Genomic DNA, 18,854 nt, shown 5'->3' with positions numbered 1-18,854 from the left:
CAGTTTAATTTATTAGTCCTACCTTGTCCCTGCCTGCCCTGACTGTTTGACTCGCTTCTGATCTCAACTGTACCAGTGTTGGATTGATCTCATTCCTCACTATCTCCCTGCGTCCCAACCCCTGCCACCCCCACCCCCAAACTTACTAGTTTAAATCCTCCTGTGCAGTTCTAGCAAATCTCCCTGCCAGTATATTAGTCCCCTTCCAATTTAGGTGCAATCGTCCTTCTTGTACTGGTCACTTCTACCCTAAAAGAGATTCCAATTATCTAAAAATGTGAATCCTTCTCCCATACACCAGCCCCTCAGCCATGCATTCATCTGCTCTATCCTCCTATTCCTGCCCTCACTAGCTCGTAGCACTAGGAGTAATCCAGATATTACTACTCTCGAGGACCTCCTTTTTAAATTCCTGCCTAACTCTCTGTAATCTCCCTTCAGAATCTCAGCCTTTTCCCTTCCTATATTGTTGTTTCAAATGTGGACAATGACCTCTTGCTTGTCCCTCTCCCCCATGAGAACATTCTGCACCCTCTCTGAGACATCCTTGATCCTGGCACCAGGGAAGCAATACACCATTCTGATTTTTCTCTACTGGCCACAGAAACGTCTGTGTACCTCGGACTAGAGAATCCCCTAACACAATTGATCTCTTGGAAGCCAACATTACCTCTCCTCTCGTTGCTTTAGAGCCAGTCTGAATACCAGAAATCTTGACTGTTGGTGCTAATCCATCCCCCTGTACATTTTCCAAGACAGCATACTTGTTTGAAATTGGGATAGCCACAGAAGACTCCTGCACTAGCTGCCTACCTCTTTTAACTTTCCTGGAGTTAACCCATCAATGTGACTGCATCTGAGACTTTCCCCCCTTCCGAACACTACAATCCACCACATAGTGTTGCTGTTGCAAATTCCTCATTATTTCTAACTGTTTCTCCATTCGATCTGATAAGATTTATAACCAACAGCATTTATTGCAGGTATAATTTCCAGTAACCCTTAAACTCTCTTTGAACTCCCTCATCTGACAAGAAGCACAGATAACTCAAAAACTGCCATGTGTTTGTCTAAACAATATCGAAATTTCTCTTTATCTATCATGGAGCCAGAGAATCTGGAGACTGGGCAATTAGATTAATAACAAATATAATTTATCATTGTGCTACAGAATAAAATAATCTGAAGGTAAAATAAGTAATTTGCATTTCTTATGGAGGACATTACAAAGGTTCCAACTTTGTCATAGAGATGGACTACGGGGATTATTTTGTTTAATTTACCTGTGTCTGCTGACAAAAGCATAAAAGTTGGTTAAGACTTTGTGAGAGAAAAGCAACCAAGAGATTTGTGATGGTTTGCAGTGGATGAAATGCATACTGGTTCTCAGCGCCTTGTGGCACACAAGATGTCGGAATTAACTTGGAAATCTCTGGGAAGGTAGCAACGAGATGAGGCATCGGCATTGTGGCAAAGTGACAGTGTTTATATCTCTGAGCCGGGAGGCTAGGATTCAAGATCCACCTGCTCCAGAGGTATATCATAACAGGTTGGTTAGAAAATGTTGAGACATCCACAGTACTGAGATCTGTGAAGGAAAGCATTAACAGTCAGGTAACGAAACAACTGATGGAATGGTCCCCTAGCATGAGCCCATGTATTCTCTTTCAATGGTAATGGTTTAGGAACACTATAGCAAACATTGATACACATCTTGGTGTGTAGATGAATTCAGATCATTGTCCTTTTTTTAATTCATTGGATGATGTGGGCATCGTTGGCTTGCCCAGCATTTATTTCCCGTTCCGAATTGCCAAGAGAGCAGATTCAAGTTAACCACATTGCTGTAGGGCTCGGGTCACTTGTGCGCTTGACCAGAAAAAGATGGTGGATTACCTTTCCGAAAGAGCATTGATGAATTAAGTTAAAATTCACACCACACCAGGTTATAGTCCAACAGGTTTATTTGGAAGCACTAGCTTTCAGAGCGCTGCTCCTTCATCAGGTTGTTGTGAAGTATAAGATCATAAGACACATAATTTATAGCAAACGTTTACAGTGTGATGCAACTGAAATTAAACATTGTTTGTTAAGTCTCATCTCTTAGAATGAACATGTTGGTTTCAGTTCTTTCACATGTAAATCGCAGAACTTTTTTAAAGTTACATTCTCAAGTGATTAGTGAGCTTTTACAACAACTGAATAGCTAGAAATACCAAAAAAAGGAAAAATGTATTCATTGGTTTTGAACCTTGGGCATGTTAAGAGATGTAGAACATAGAACATTCCAGCACAGTACAGGCCCTTTGGCTCTCAATGTTGCGCTGACCTGTCATACTAATCTGAAGCCCATCTAACCTACACTATTCCATGTTTGTCGATATGCTTGTCCAATGACGCCTTAAATGTACTTAAAGTTGGTGAATCTACTACCGTTGCAGGCAAAGCATTCCATACTCTTACTACTCTCTGGGTAAAGAAACTACCTCTGACATCTGTCCTACATCTATCACCCCTCAATTTAAAGCTATACCCCCTTGTGCTCGCCGACACCATACTTGGAAAAAGGCTCTCCCTGTCCACCCTATTTAGATATTCTGATTATCTTATATGTCTCTATTAAGCCACCTCTCAATTTTCTTCTCTCTAACGAAAACAGCCTCAAGTCCCTCAGCATTTCCTCGTAAGACCTTCTCTCCATACCAGGCAACATCCTAGTAAATCTCCTCTGCACCCTTTCCAAAGCTTCCACATCCTTCTTATAATGTGGTGACCAGAACTGTACACAGTACTCCAAGTGCGGCCGTACCAGAGTTTTGTACAGCTGTAGCATAACCTCATGATTCCGGAACTCGATTCCTCTATTAATAAAAGCTAAAACACTGTATGCCTTCTCAACAACCCTGTCAACCTGGGTGGCAACTTTCAAGGATCTGTGTACCTGGACACCGAGATTTCTCTGCTCATCTACACTACCAAAAGTCTTACCATTTGCCCAGCACTTTGCATTCCGGTTACTTCGACCAAAGTGAATCACCTCACACTTGTCCGCATTAAACTCCATTTGCCACCTCTCAGCCCAGCTCTGCAGCTTATCTATGTCTCTCTCTAACCTACAACATCCTTTGTCACTATCCACAACTCCACCGACCTTAGTGTCGTCTGCGAATTTACTAACCCACCCTTCTACGCCCTCAGCCAGGTCGTTTATAAAAATGACGAACAGCAGTGGACCCAACACCGACCCTTGCGGTACACCACTGGTAACTGGACTCCAGGATGAACATTTCCCATCAACCACCACCCTCAGTCTTCTTTCAGCAAACCAATTACTGATCCAAACTGCTATATCCCCACAATCCCATTCTTCCACATTTTGTACAATAGCCTACTGTGGGGAATCTTATCGAACGCCTTGCTAAAATCCATATACACCACATCAACTGGTTTACTCTCATCTGCCTGTTTGGTCACCTTCTCAAAGAACTCAATAAGGTTTGTGAGGCACGGCCTCCCCTTCACAAAACCGTGCTGACTATCCCTAATCAAATTATTCTTTTCTAGATGATTATAAATCCTATCTCTTATAACCTTTTCCAACACTGTACCAACAACTGAAGTAAGGCTACTGGTCTATAATTATCAGGGTTGTCTCTACTCCCCTTCTTGAACAAGGGAACTACATTTGCTATCCTCCAGTCTTCTGGCACTATTCCTGTAGACAATGACGATTTAAAGATCAATGCCAAAGGTTCGGCAATCTCCTCCCTGGCTTCCCAGAGGATCCTAGGATAAATCCCATCTGGCCCGGGGACTTATCTATTTTCACACTCTGCAGGATTTCTAATTCCTCTCCCTTGTGAACCTCAATCGCACCTAGTCTAGTAGCCTGTACCTCAGTATTCTCCTTGACAACATTGTAGTTTTCTAGAGTGAATACTGTCGAAAAATATTCATTCAGTGCTTCCCCTCTCTCCTCTGACTCCACACACAACTTCCCATTACTATCCTTGATTGGCCCTAATCTTACTCTCGTCATTCCTTAAATACCTATAGAAAGCCTTAGGTTTTACCCTGGTCCTATCCGCCAGCAATTTCTCATGTCTCCTCCTGACTCTTCTGAGCTCTCTCTTTAGGTCTTTCCTGGCTACCTTGTAACCCTCAAGCGCCCTAACTGAGCCTTCGCATCTCATCCTAATATAAGCCGTTTTCTTCCTCTTGACCAGAGTTTCCACTTCCTTCGTAAACCACGGCTCCCGCGCCCTACAGCTTCCTCCCTGCCTGACATGTACATAATTATCTAGGACACACAGGAGTTTTTCCTTTATTAAGCTCCACATTTCTAATGTGCCCATCCCCTGCAGTTTCCTTCCCTATCCTATGTTTCCTAAATCTTGACTAGTCGCATCGTAATTGCCTTTCCCCCAGCTGTAACTCTTGCCCAGTGGTATACACCTATCCCTTTCTATCACTAAAGTAAACATAACAGAATTGTGATCGCTATCGCCAAAGTGCTCACCTACTTCCTAGTCTAACACCTGGCTGTAACCCAGTACCAAATCTAAAGTGGCTTCGCCCCTTGTTGGCCTGTCTACATACTGTGTCAGGAAGCACTCCTGCACACACTGGACAAAAACTGACCCATCTATAGTACTTGCACTATCGTGTTCCCAGTCAATATTTGGAAAGTTGAAGTCCCCCATGACAACTACCCTGTCTCTCTCACTCCTATCAAGAATCATCTTTTATATCCTTTCCTCTACATCTCTGGAACTATTCGGAGGCCCCCAACAGGGTGACCTCTCCTTTTCTGTTTCCAACCTCAGCCCATACCACCTCAGTTGATGAGTCTCCAAACATCATTTCTGCAACTGTAATACTGTCCTTGACCAACAATGCCACACCTCACCCCACCCCCCACCCCTCTTTTACCATCTTCTCTGTTCTTACTGAAACATCTAAATCCTGAAACCTGCAACAACCATTCCTGTCCCTGCTCTAACCATGTCTCCGAAATGGCCACAACATCGAAGTCCCAAATGACTAAAGCACTTACTCTTCAAGTAAGAAATCACACGACACCAGGTTGCAGTCCAACAGGTTTATTTGAAATCACAAGCTTGGGGAGCGTAGCCCCTTTGTCAGATGAAGTGAGAGAGAAGCACACAGAGCACAGAATTTATGGGCAGAGAGACCAAAAGATCACACAAATGGGATGAGCGAAGTGTCGAATAACAAGTCTCTGCAGGTGACCAAGAGTGTTAGATTGTGCGAGTCAAGTGTCAATAGCTGAATTAAAAACTAAAGGGATGACCTGTAATCTGATTAAGGGTGATACTTACAAAAAATTAAAAACAAGGTGGTGTTGGAGACAAACCAATGACTGGAATAACATGGAACAAAACAGAGGCCGCTGGAAGAGCCCAGCAGGTCCAGCAGAGTCTGTGAAGAAAAGCCAGAGAAAGGGTCACCGGACCCAAACTATTAACTCTGATTTTTCTTCACAGATTCTACCAGACCATCTCCTAGGACAGGGTTTTCGGATTTGTTCAGGGTTCCGGAACAGGAGAGTATGACTGCAAGTGAGGCAGTTTCAAATACCCAAAGTGCAGAAGTAAACAAGTGTCATCCTTTTCCAAGAACAAGAAGGCAACAGTTATCACTAGACTGTAAATCCAGAGACCCAATTAATATTCTGGGAACCTGGATTTTAATCCTGTCACACTGTTAGTGGAATTTCAGGAAAAATCTGAATTAGGAATGGGCAAGAAATGCTGACCTAGCCAGTGACCCCCAAATCCTGTGAATGAATTTTTAAAAATCCCCAACACGTTTGATGTTCTTTCAACTTGGTTTGGATGAAATTGAGGGATGATCTAGCTGACTATGGAGGTGGAAGTAATGTAACAGAGAGGAAAGCAATTGTAGTAAAAAACAGTATTGTCAGAGGGATTGACACCATTCTCTGCCAGTTATCAGGATCTTTGAATGCTCTTCACTTGTCTGCATGATTGCAACTTCAATAATAACTCATGAAGTTTGACACCATGGAGGATAAAGCAGCATGCCTGATTGGTACCACATTAACAAATATTAACTCTGATTGCCACCAACGTGCGGTAGCAGAAGTGTGTACCCGTTTCTGCACTGAAGAAATTTACTAATGCTCCTGAGTAGTCAGCACATTGCAAACCCAAGACCATTTGTCGTCCTGACTTGGGAATCTATTGCCATTCTTTCAGAATTGCTGGGTCAACATCTTGAGATTCCTTCCCTAATGGACCGATCTATCTATTGTGGCTCTGTCTACACTTTCTCATGGCTAACCTGGGATGGGCAAGAAGTAGTGGCCAGCCAGGGATGCTGTCATCCCATGGGTGAATTTAAACAAAAGTTCTGAACTATGGGGTCTGGGTTTGTCTCTTGGCAAGATGACTTGTTGCTAATCATTTTGCCATTGAAAATAGTTTGTTACTTCCTCTAGCAAAAGTGTTAGCCATTTTGAGCATTTTGATGAAATCTCTCTTTGATTTTTGTGTCAAAGGAGAACGCTTCCTAGTTTCTCCAGTGTCTACCTGATTTAAACTCCTTATTCTCGCAAGTATTCTAGTGAATCAGTTTGACACCTGCTCTTATACCTAAACACGTTCCTTGTATTACAGTGCACCAGCTGAGAGCTAACAATTGTTTCTGTCAAGGTGTAGTATAAATTTGCATTTGTACAGTTCCTGTAATAAATGCAAAGATCCCATATGCTTTCAGAAGGTGATGTCTGTACGCAGCAAAGCAAGTACACTATCATCTGTGTTTGCATTTTTGACCTTAAACAGAGTCTTTCAAAGAATGTATGGCGCAACTGTAGTTGTAAAAAAAAAACTTGTATAAAATAGTTATAGTCCCAGAACACTATAGGGTTATACACTTATTCGAGGGAGAGAAAGAGAAAAAGAGAGAGCGCACTGAGGGTAAGCTTACAAGTTATCCCATTCACGAACATCCTTAAGGGAAAGAAACTGCCATCCTTGCCTGGCCGACATGTGACTCCAGATCTACCTCAGTGTGGTTGATTTTCACTGCCTTCCAGGCTATTAGGGCTGGGCAATGCTGCCCAGTGACGTCCTCGTTCCATGAATAAATTACAGACAGGTCACCATGGCCCAGGTGAAGGGCAGCTTTGAGAAGACAGGGCATTCATGGCGACCTCAGCCAGGATGGGAATTGAGCGTATGGATCACTCTGCATCACAAGTGAACCACCCAGCCAACTGAGCTAACTGCCTAGCACACGTATACTTGTCCCATAAGATCATACCTGTGGTGCTGAGTTTATGAGCAGCATAATTTTGCTTAATTAACTTGGCCTATACGGAGTTTACTTCAAAGCAAATTATTTTCTAAAAGTACAATGTAGTGGTTTAAATGTAGCATTCTATGTGTGGTCTTATCGGTTAGTTCAGTATAGAAGTGAAATATTTTGACTGCTATCAAATGTCCTTGTGATGCATTCAACTTGTTTTGCGTCCTTAGTAAATGTTGGCTGGATAGTGTGTGTTTAATAATCGCGGCCAAATCCTTTCCTTTAGAAGCTTATCTCAAGGACACACATTCTTTGTACAAAAGTATTATGCTTCTTTGTTCAGCTTGTAAACCACCTAAAATGTTATTCACATGGTATATTTATTATTCATTTGAATTTCCTAAATATTAGGAAAAAAATGTTGGTTAATGTCAAGCGCGAAAATGATGGCTGGAAATGACAGCTTGACACTGAACCTCATGGAGATATTTTTATGCATGGTAAAAGTTTCCACGTTTTTGGTCAGCTGAGAAGAGATAATGTTTCAGGAACGTATGATGTAATTTAGACATGGCTGTTCATCTTGGATTGATGAAGGATTATGCCCGAAACATCGACTCTCTTGCTCCTCGGATGCTGCTTGACCTGCTGTGCTTTCTCGATTGCCACATTTTATCAACTCTGACTGTCCGGCATCTGCAGTCCTCATTATCTCCTATATCTGATTTTCATCAATCCAAGATTACGAACAAGCTATAATGAAGTAGTTGTGGTACTGCAGAATGCCTGAGCTAAAGAAAGGATGATGCCCAAAAAGAGATTATAAAACCAGGGTAAGAATATTAAGATGAAAGCCTAGCCAACCTAAGAGCTGTTGCAGATAATTTATCATACTGGTGTTGGATGGACTGGACTTGGTGCGAGTTACCATCAATGCATTGGAGTTTGGATGAATTACATCCAACGTATCTTTCCTTTCCTCAGTTGAGAATTCCATAATTAACATGTTCCTCAGTCATTTGCAACCTACTTCTACAGAGGGCTCAGGTGCGTAGACACATATAGGTGTAGAAATGATCAAGAAAGCTAATGGAATGCTGGCCTTAATATCTAGAGGACTGAAGGCCAAGGATGTAGAAATTATGCTACAACCGCTAAAGCCTTAGCTTAACTCGACTGGGAGTACTCTGACCAGCACATCCTCGGAAGGATATATTGGCTTTGGAGAGAGTATGAGTGACATAAGCTTACACGAATGACCTGAACTTCAGGGGTTAAATTCTGTGGAGAGATCAGACCAATCTAGAATTCAGAAAGCATGATCTGATTCAAGTCTTCAAAATACTAACAGATCTAAAGATAAATGATTTCCACAGGTTGGGGATTCTAGAACTGAGGGACATAGTCTGAGAACTAGGGCCAGACCATTCAGAAGAGGTGTTAATAAAGGGTGGTTGATGTTGAGAACACTCTTCCACAGATGGCAGTTGCCGGAAGACTGGGGATTGGCTAACCTGGTGCCACTGTTTAAGATGGGTGGTAAGGACAAGCCGGGGAACTATAGACCAGTGAGCCTAACGTAGGTGGTGGGCAAGTGGTTGGAGGGAATCCTGAGGGACAGGTTTTACATATATTTGAAAAGGCAAGGACTGATTAGGAATAGTCAGCATGGCTTTGTGCGTGGCAACTCATGTCTCACAAACTTGATTGAGTTTTTTGAAGAATTAATGAAGAGGATTTTGTGTGGGCAGAGTGGTGGACATGATCTGTATGGACTTCAGTAAGGCATTAAACAAGGTTCCCTATGGGAGACTCGTTAGCAAAGTTAGATCTCATGGAATACAGGGAGAACTATCCATTTGGACACAACTGGCTCGAAGGTAGAAGACAGAGGGAGGGTTGTTTTTCAGACTGGAGGCTTGTGGCCAGTGGTGTGCCACAAAGATCGGTGCTGGGTCCACTGCTTTTCATCATTTATATAAATGATTTGGATTCTGAACATAGGTATAGTTAGTAAGTTTGCAAATGCCTCCAAAATTGGAGGTGTCGTGGACAGCGAAGAAGGTCACCTTGATCAGATGGACCAATGGACTGAGGAGTGGCAGATGGAGTTTAATTTAAATAAATGCAATAAATTTGGAAAAGCAAATCAGAGTAGGACTTATAAACTTAGTGTTGCTGAATGAAGAGACCTTGGAGTGCAGGTTCATAGTTCCTTGAAAGTAGATTTGCAGGTAGATAGGATAGTGAAGAAGGTGTTTGATATGCTTTCCTTTATTGGTCAGAGCATTGAAATTAGGAGTTGGGAGGTCATGTTGTGGCTGTATACAACATTGTTTAGGTCACTTTTGCAATATTGCATGCAATTCTGGTCTCCCTGCTCTCTGAAGGATGTAGTGAATCTTGAAAGGTTCAGAAATGATTTACAAGAATGTTGCCAGGATTAGAGGATTTGAGCTTTACGGAGAGGCTAAGTAGGCTGGGGCTGTTTTCCCTGGAACATTGGAGGCTGAGGGATAACCTTACAGAGTGTGAAAAAACCATGAGGGGCATGTATAGGATAATAGACATGGTCTTTCCCCTGGGGTGGGGGATTCCAGAACTAGAGGGCATATCTTTAGGGTGAGAGGGGAAAGATTTAAAAATGACCTAAGGGGCAACATTTTGATACAGTGGCTGGTGCGTGTATGGATCGAGCTGCCAGAGGAAGTGGTGGAGGCTAGTACATTTGCAGCCTTTAAGAGGCATCTAGATGAGTTTATCAATAGGAAGGGTTTGGAGGGATATGGGCCAAGTGCTGGCAAATGGGACTAAATTAGGTTAGGATTCTGGTCGGCATGGATGAGTTGGACCGAAGGGTCTCTTTCCATGCTTGTTACGACATGGGGTAAACTCTCCTGCTTAATTTAAATCTGCAACACAGAAAAGATTTATCCTGTGCAATAATCTGTGGAAGTTTGAGAGGCCAAGGACTATTTAAAGTAAAAATTAACAAATTTATTTCTTAACTTATAACAGAGAATAATTAACTAACGACTATTTACAATTCCTTCCTCTAACCTATCTTTGATTTTCCCCTATATGATAGTAGTCTGATAACCCCCCCCCCCCACCACCGGATTAAGATTTACAACAAACAAAATTTCTCATCTCAAAATTTGTTCTTCTCTGTATTTAGGTCTTCTTTTCTCCTTCGGGATACTGCTTCACAGTTTATTGATTGATAAAGGTACCTTTTAAGAGAGCTATTTTTCTGGGCAGTGTGCAGATGTTGTTGGCTTGGCAGTTCTCCTCTTGACTGTTCAATTTTCCCCGGTCTTATACCCCCAAAGCATCAGATTGTGTCATTGGCTTTTAAGATTGTCAATATACTAAATTCAAACTGGCTTGGTGTATAATTTAAACTGATTGGCCTAATTCAAATCTATTTTGCCATTTCCAGGCAACCAGCTACCCTAGCTACCCCAGTAGCTGGAGCACATGTTCCATTGTATCTTTTTGTTTCAGAACACATGGTTCTGTCAGGTAGTTCTATTGCTTTTAACTCTTTTAAAGGTACTGTACACCCCACATCTTCATATCAGTACATCTCTATGACTCCATGACTGTATGACCCAGGGACTTACCTATCTTGACTTTAAGACTCACAGCACCTCTTCCTTTTTAAAGCAACTTGGCTTCGAAATTTTACACTCCCTTTCCTGAGATCATTCTTCACCAATTCCTTCTCGTTGGTGAATGTTGACACAAAATATTCATTTGGCTGGGTGGCAGTCCAGTTTAGTTTCTGGTCAGTGATCACCCAGAGGAGGATGATCATGGAGAATTCAGCATATGTAATGCTATTGATTGTCAAGTGCTGATCGATAAGTTCTGTCTTGATTGAGATAATCATTGCCTGACACTTGTATGGTGCAAATATTACTTGTCACTTGTCAGGCTAAACTTGGATATAATCCAGGTCTTGCTAGATTTGGACATTAGATTAGATTAGATTACATTACATTACATTACAGTGTGGAAACAGGCCCTTCGGCCCAATAAGTCCACACCGACCCGCCGAAACGCAACCCACCCATACCCCTACATTTACCCCTTACCTAACACTACGGGCAATTTAGCATGGCCAATTCACCTGACCTGCACATCTTTGGACTGTGGGAGGAAACCGGAGCACCCGGAGGAAACCCACGCAGACACTGGGAGAACGTGCAAACTCCACATAGTCAGTCGCCTGAGGCGGGAATTGAACCCGGGTCTCTAGTGCTGCGAGGCAGCAGTGCTAACCACTGTGCCACCGTGCCGCCCACCTAGTCTGCTTCAGTATCTGATGAGTTGTGAGTGGTGCTAAACATTATGCAATCATCAAGCATCCCCACCTCTGACCTTATGATAAAGGGAAGGTCATTGATCAAGGAGCAAAACATATGGCTAGTGAGACAGTTTAGATTTTGATTTTAATTGTAAAATTCCCTAAATTAGGGGATGATCCATTAGATTTGAATGTAACGTAATTATTTTATTCAAAGATGCAGAGAGATAGAAAGCTGGAAACTGGAGGTCGGTCTGTTCAGTAAAAATGTTACGATTATTAAAGGCTTTCTCTCATCTGATTTTTCCCTCCTTATTCATGTTTTTGTTATTTGGTTTTTTGGAAAGTATTCTCTCCAGTCTTCTGACCTGCATCCATCTTCGTGCAATTATGTACTTTAATTTTCACTTGTTCTACTTTCCTACCTTCATAATTGCCCTTACTCAATGTAAAATATTGCTTTAGACTTATTCGTCTCTCTCTTAAACTGTATGTAAAATGAAACAACCAGGAAACACTCCCATTATTTATCACCTGATGCAGAGAAGGTCATTGATGAAAGCAGCATTACGTTTGGCCTGGGACAGTAGATTATCATAGAATTCCTACAGTGTGGAAAAAGGCCATTCAGCCCATCGAGTCCAAACCGACCTTCCAAAGAGTATCCCACCCAGAACCACACCCCTATCTATCCCTGTAGTCTTGCATTTCCCTTGGCTAATCCACCTAGCCTGCAGTTCTTTGGACTGTGGGAGGAAACCGGAACACCCAGAGAAAACCCACAAGGACAGAGGGAGGATGTGCAAACTCCACACAGTCGCCCCAGGGTAGAATTAAGCCTGGGTCCCAGGTGCTATACACTGAGCCACTGTGCCTCCCGAAAATGAAGAACTCTTGCAGTGATGTGCTTGGCTCCCACCAAGAATAACTGCATTCCTTTATGCTAGACATGACAAGAGCCAGCCCAGAATTTTCTCCTGTTTCCTGTGAAATCCAGTTATGCAAGGACTGCCTGATGACATACTTTCAAATGCTATCTTGATATAACTCTTGCCTCAACTGTTCGTAGAGTTATAGAGATGTACAACACGGAAACAGACCCTTTGGTCCAACTCGTCCATGCTTTGTTTTAATGACTTACAAAAGTTTACTTGCTGATTATACTGAATTCTATTTGAGGTGTAAATACTGATGCAAATGTTTAATTTTCTCAACCTTTTCATCAAATTGTGTGCCTGATGCTCATGGTCTGCTAAAATATAAAACAAAGTGATGTACTTGCAAACTTACATCTGCAACCATTTGAAATCTGTGTCTTTTTGTTTGTTGATTTCAATCATTAACTGTTTTTCTCTTGCTTGAGATGTTCATCCTCTTTGCTGAGTATTATCACATTAGCTATGATATCATTGAATGGTGAGTTCGACTTAGTGGGCTGTATGACCTACTTCTACTCCTGTGTCTTATGTTGCTGAGCTGCTGCATCCATCTTTTTATCTTTTAATTTCACATTCCCAGTGAGTGCTGTATTGTTTTACTTCTTTGCATTTGAAAAATCAAGAATGTTTTCAACACTGATATAACTTGAATGTTTTGTTTACAAATACTTGGCTGTAATGTCGTTTTGAAAATGTGATGCTGGAAAAGCGCAGCAGGTCAGGCAGCATCCAAGGAGCAGGATAATCGATGTTTCCGGCATGAGCCCTTCTTCTGTAATGTCATTTTATTCGTTGCATAATCAACCATTCCTTTAGAATATCCGGGAAGAAGGAGATGTATTATTGATAGTTCTCACAATTAAATTCTCTACTTTAAAACATGTTTATTAAGGCAAGAGACCTCACCTGACTTGAAGAGTTCTCGAACTGCAACATTTTGTGGAATTCAGAATTTAATAATAGTTAAAGTATTATGCACATTTGTCTACATAGGAATGTGGGGCATTGGCTTGCACCTGCATTTTGTATCTCTATTTAAATTATTTGTAAATTTATTCTGTTCAGGTGTTGTTATCAGATACCTCTGAAAGAAGTGGGACTTAAACTTGAATTTTCAAGCCCAGAGATACTGACACTACCACTGCACCACAAGACTACTATATTAAAAGACTGCAATTGTAAACAGTTTCAGTCCTTTTTCTAAGTTCAATTAAGTTCACTTAACATTTGCCAAGCGAAAAGTGAATAGCCCATATTTACTGCCAACAGATTTATAAGCTTACATTCTCGGGCTAATGTTTTTTTCATTTTGCTGGATAAGAGGATAAAAATTTGAAGAAAAGAAAGATGACAGCTAAAATCCTTAAATTTTTACGAGCATATTCAACAATGTTATCAAGTACTGTCTGAAATATTATTTTTCTGAAAAATTCAAGTGATCTTTTTCTTTAGCATTATTGACTAAAACCTAGTTCACAATTGAGTATTGAACATATTCTTACACATTTTCACATATTGTAAGTGAATGTTGATTTAATTTTGAAACAATTAAAGTACATTAAGTTGCACGTGTAGTTAAAATACATATTGCCCAAAAGATAGTTTTAACTAGAGACGCAATTTATTGAGTTTTTGCTGTGGGTGAAATGCAGGGCTCTGTTTCCTCCGTATCAAAAAGTGAATGTGAAAGTTATGAGTTGTGAATTTCTATCACAGGGATATAACAATATGATTTAGTAGCAAAAACAGAAATTGCTGGAAAAAATAGAAAAATGTATGGCATGCTTGCTTTTATTGGTTGGGGGAATTGAGTTCAAGAGTCAGCATGTCATTTTGCAGCTTTCTAAGACTTTGTGGGCTACAGTTGGTGTATTGCATTCAGTTCTGGTCACCACATGACAGCGAGGGTATGGAGACTTTAGAGAACATGCAAAAGAGATTTCGCAGGATGCTGCCTGAATTAGATGTTCTGAACTATAAGAAAGGGCCAGAAAAACTTAGGTTGTTTTCTCTGGAGTGGCAGAGGCTGAGGGGAGACTTGATAGAAGTCTATAAAATCATGAGGTGCATAGATAGGGGTGAGGGTCAGAATCGTTTTCCCATGGTTGAAATGTCTAATACCAGGCAGTATGCATTTAAGGTGAGAGGGGAAAAGGTCAAGGGAGGGGAAAATATTTTTACATTGTGTGTTAGGAGTCTGGAACGTGCTTCCAGGGATTTGGTGGTGGTGGAAGCAGATATGATAGTGATGTTTAAGGAACTTCTAGGTAAGCACATGAATTTACAAGGAATGGAGGGAAATTGATCTAGGACAGGCGGAAGGGATTTGTTTAATTTGGCCTCATGTTTGGCACAACATTGTGGGCCTAAGGGCATGTTCCTGTGCCATGCTGTTCTGTTTTATGATTCATTGCATCTGTTGAGAGAAAGCAGAGTCAGCATTTCAGGTCCAGTGACCCTTTTTCAAGAATGTAATTTAGTCAACAGATTAAGGAAAAATGAATAAACAGTAGAATTTGTGCAGCAATCTGTTAAAGCATCCAATCATCCTGGACCAGTCTAATTTCTCTTACATTCAAATTTGAATAATAGTGGAAGTGACTAGCTCTTTTATACTGTAGACACCACATCAAGCATTGAAACAATTGCAGAAAATGCTCAAGAAACTGAGCACATCTGACGTTTCAATTCGAGGATGTGTTTCAACTATAAAGAATTCTGAACCCATCCCCAGTAGTTTGCTTTTGTATCACATGAACTGATTTGTGGTAGTTTGATGATTGCCTTTAACAAGTTAATAAATCAGCAGGTATGACCTAAACCCACCTGCACTGATTGAACCAATTGAATGTTGTGGCTGAGATTGGGAATTTGTGGAGAATTGGAGATAAAACTTTGTTGAAATCACAGAACAGGAGGATTGGTGCCCCAGCATGTAGCTCTATTTTGAGCATTTCTCACGAAAGTATTCTTAATATTAGATGCAAAAACCTGACTTTAAAAGATGTCATCTTGCTAGAGGTAATTTGTGCAGGTGACAAACCCTGACTTTTGAAAATTTTATTATGTGTAACATAAAGAACAAAGGAGTGTCCTTGACTAAAGATCTTTCCAGTTGATACTGGTGCAAAAGTATTTCTTGAAGGGTTAAATTTCAAACTTGTATTCATTTGCATAGTTTATTCAAGGTCTGCATTCCCATCTGATATAAACCAGCTTTACTGGTTCAGTCTGTAACCTTCAGTTGATCATTGATAGCAAGACTACTAAAGCCATAGATCATTTCATTACAACTTAAAAAGTGGGTGTAAGTACAAATTTGGTGACAGACTGAGCTTCGTGAGTTAGATGCATTGTTGTTGATAATGAAAGGCAGCAATGTTTCTGTGAAAGCTGATCCAGTGAATCAAGGTACTGTTCCTAAAAGAGGAGAATCAATACAGGTGAGTAAGTATTGTGAAATAAGATAGGGAATTGCTTACTTCCTGGCTTGAGTCACATGTATTTTACTAAATAAGTACATGTTAGTACAGTATTATGTGATTCAGCCAGGGGTAGCTGATGGGAAAAAAATCTTAATATTGAATTATTTGCCAAGATGGGGATAGATTCAGGTGTACAGAGGTGTAGTCAAGTTCGTGATTTTTTTGAACTCTCACCTGGGTTTGCATTCTTTCAAAAATCTGATTTGAAAGCGAGAGTGAAAGGAAGCACAGTAATTGCAAATTTAATAGTTATTTTCAGGGGTTTGAAGTAGATTTTAATTGATATGAGTGTTTTTGTTTGCAGTACTGAAAGGAAGGAAAAGTTCTGCCTCACACCCTTGATTTTGCACTTTGGTGTCAGCTGGATGCTCAGCAAGATGAGGCCCGTTCAGTTTAACTTTGATTTATGTGTTTTGATGTATTAGAAATAATTCAGTTCAGTTTTTCTTGAAATTGATCTTAGTTGAATCTGACATCTTCAAATGAGGAACTGGAGAAAACCCTGAAGTGAGGAATGCCTGATTACAGAAGTTAAAATCAACGAGGTAAAAACAATGACTGCAGATGCTGGAAACCAGATTCTGGATTAGTGGTGCTGGAAGAGCACAGCAGTTCAGGCAGCATTTCACCAGTTTAAAGTATGTGTCACAAGCATTGCAATTTGGAAAGTTGTTTTGAAAATCTTATCACTTAAGATGGAGGTGTCGCAAGGTTATTTTCTGCAGCAATTTGTTTGGAGCAAATTGTAAAACATTATACATTGTTTGTTCAGTAGACTATACACAGTAAGCTGGGGAATAAAATCTGTTGGCTGGAAAACCCTTAAGAAGTCTGAAGAAAAATTGCATTAAGTTTTTATTTGTTTCGATAACCTCTAGTTATCATGGATGTGAGTTTTCAGAGGAAAGCAAAAATAACTTGCCCTAAAATATTGGAATACTTTCTCTTTCAGGGCTCACATTTTTAAAATTGTCATCTGCCAATTAAATCTAATTATACTTTTTAGCTGACCATAATACACTCCCCCATCATAACTTGCTGGTTTCTTGTGTTAGATTCTATAAACATGGTTTATTCAGGAATTGGAAAAGATGCAAGTTAATCAGAAGAGGGAATGACTATGTCAGAAGAAAATAATTTTAAGAGCAACCATCAGCAAATCTAAGACAAAGTAATGTTAATTTTCTGAGCTTTGAGACGTGTTCACGTTCCTTCCTCGTCTATGAGTAGCAATATCATCTGCCAGTCCTTTGGAGGTGATACCAGTTAATAAATTTCATTCTGTTGTAGAGAAAACGGGACATATTTTAAACTGTAAATACTAGTAGATAAATATTATCGAATCTAAACCATTCAAGTGAAATTCTTGGAAAGGAGTTAAAAATATTTCGAAGGGGTATTTGCCAATAAGTTAGCTTTTATAGATAACTTTATGTGCAAAATATTGTCTTTATATTGAGTTGTAAAAGGGTTTATATTTGATCTTTTAAAATGTTTGTCATTTTGCGCACACATTAAACTTTAAAATAACCATCTTTCTCAGGTATTTATGAAGCTTTGCATCGCTGATCAATCTTGAAAAATTATCATAATTAGGCAGAAGTAGAAATAGAATCAGATCAGCCATTATCTATCTTAATGGTGGTGCAGGATGAAGAGACTGCCTACTCCAGCTCATGATTTGTATGTTCATATAAATGCTGCTGTCTGAAAACTTTGGCTATAGGTAAAGTTTCAAGTTGATACCTGATCTTGCATTGATGTAACTTTTTTTTGTTTTGGGAAAGCTGCTTTCAAAAAAAAGCTTTGACAAAGGGTCAGTTAGAATCGAAACGTCAGCTCTTTTCTCTCCTTACAGATGCTGCCAGACCTGCTGAGATTTTCCAGTATTTTCTCTTTTGGTTTAAAAAAAACTACTTTGAACAGAATTACACACTTTGCAGTACTGAATATTGACTGCAAATACATTAGGTTTGTTAATTAACCTTGCTCGTTCAGTTGTATACAATGCTATCAACTAATTTGGACAACATTTTTTTGGAACAGCAAATAGTTTCAGTCATGTATTAAATTACATGTTCCAACAAGGTATCATGTTGTTTGTGAAGTTTGTTGTCCAGGATGCTTGAAAAAGAATGAGAAATGCAGTGTCAGGAGTGATAGTTCAGCATAACCAAGTGTTTGTTTTCATGCGGAAATGATCATATGTGGGTAGTAGTACTGAAACATAGCATGCTACCATGAAAACTGTTCAATATCAATGTCTCAGTATAAATTGAATTTTCTCAAGGAAGTCTTGAATTTTACATGTGTTTTATCAGTTACATGAAGGAAGTATGCAAATTTTCTTTTGCTTTCTGTTTGTTGGAAGATTTGTATCTCTCTAAATTCATTCTGTAAAGTTTCCGCCAAAACTCTTTCCATGCAGTGACTAATATTAAAAGCGAAATAAGTCCCAAAAATACTCAAAGGATCAAATTGCATCTGTAGTGGGAATGGAGAAGTTAACATTTTTGTAAACAGTATGCATTTCTATTTTTGAGATTTTTTGTTTAAATTATGGGCTGAAAGGGAACAGAACCTGTTAAAACTACTACTTTTAAAAGATGGCTGCATATTTTGAAAAAGAAGTAACCTGAGTTATAAAAATAAGTTGGAATGTTTTCACTGGAGTGTAGGAGGTTGAGGGGTAACTTTATCAAGGTTTATAACATCGAGGATAAAGCAATTAGCAAAGGTATTTCCCTAAGGTGAGAGAGTTTAAAACTAGGGGCCATATTTTTAAGGTAAGAGGAGAAAGATTTTAAAAAAAATGAGGGGCAA

At 40.0% G+C, this 18,854-nt stretch overlaps 1 protein-coding gene across 18 annotated transcripts in view; it reads left to right on the top strand.

Annotated features, from left to right (window-relative positions):
• nedd4l (NEDD4 like E3 ubiquitin protein ligase) overlaps window positions 1-18,854 on the top strand; it is a 497,553-nt gene that overhangs the window by 258,217 nt on the left and 220,482 nt on the right. The window contains exon 1 of one of the 18 annotated variants that reach the window (XM_043678444.2): window positions 15,897-15,989. The exons of the other annotated variants lie outside the window; for them this stretch is intronic. Within the exon in view, the coding sequence (XP_043534379.1) occupies window positions 15,912-15,989 (78 nt within the window). The 5' untranslated portion in view covers window positions 15,897-15,911. Of the gene's footprint in view, window positions 1-15,896; window positions 15,990-18,854 lie in introns of those variants that run through there. 18 annotated transcript variants of the gene reach the window in all.

This window comes from Chiloscyllium plagiosum, unplaced genomic scaffold, assembly GCF_037043375.1.
Source record: "Chiloscyllium plagiosum isolate Xiang-an unplaced genomic scaffold, Cpla_swu_hap1 HiC_scaffold_1, whole genome shotgun sequence".
Lineage (NCBI taxonomy): Eukaryota > Metazoa > Chordata > Chondrichthyes > Orectolobiformes > Hemiscylliidae > Chiloscyllium > Chiloscyllium plagiosum.
This window is presented reverse-complemented; position numbering and strand designations above follow the sequence as displayed.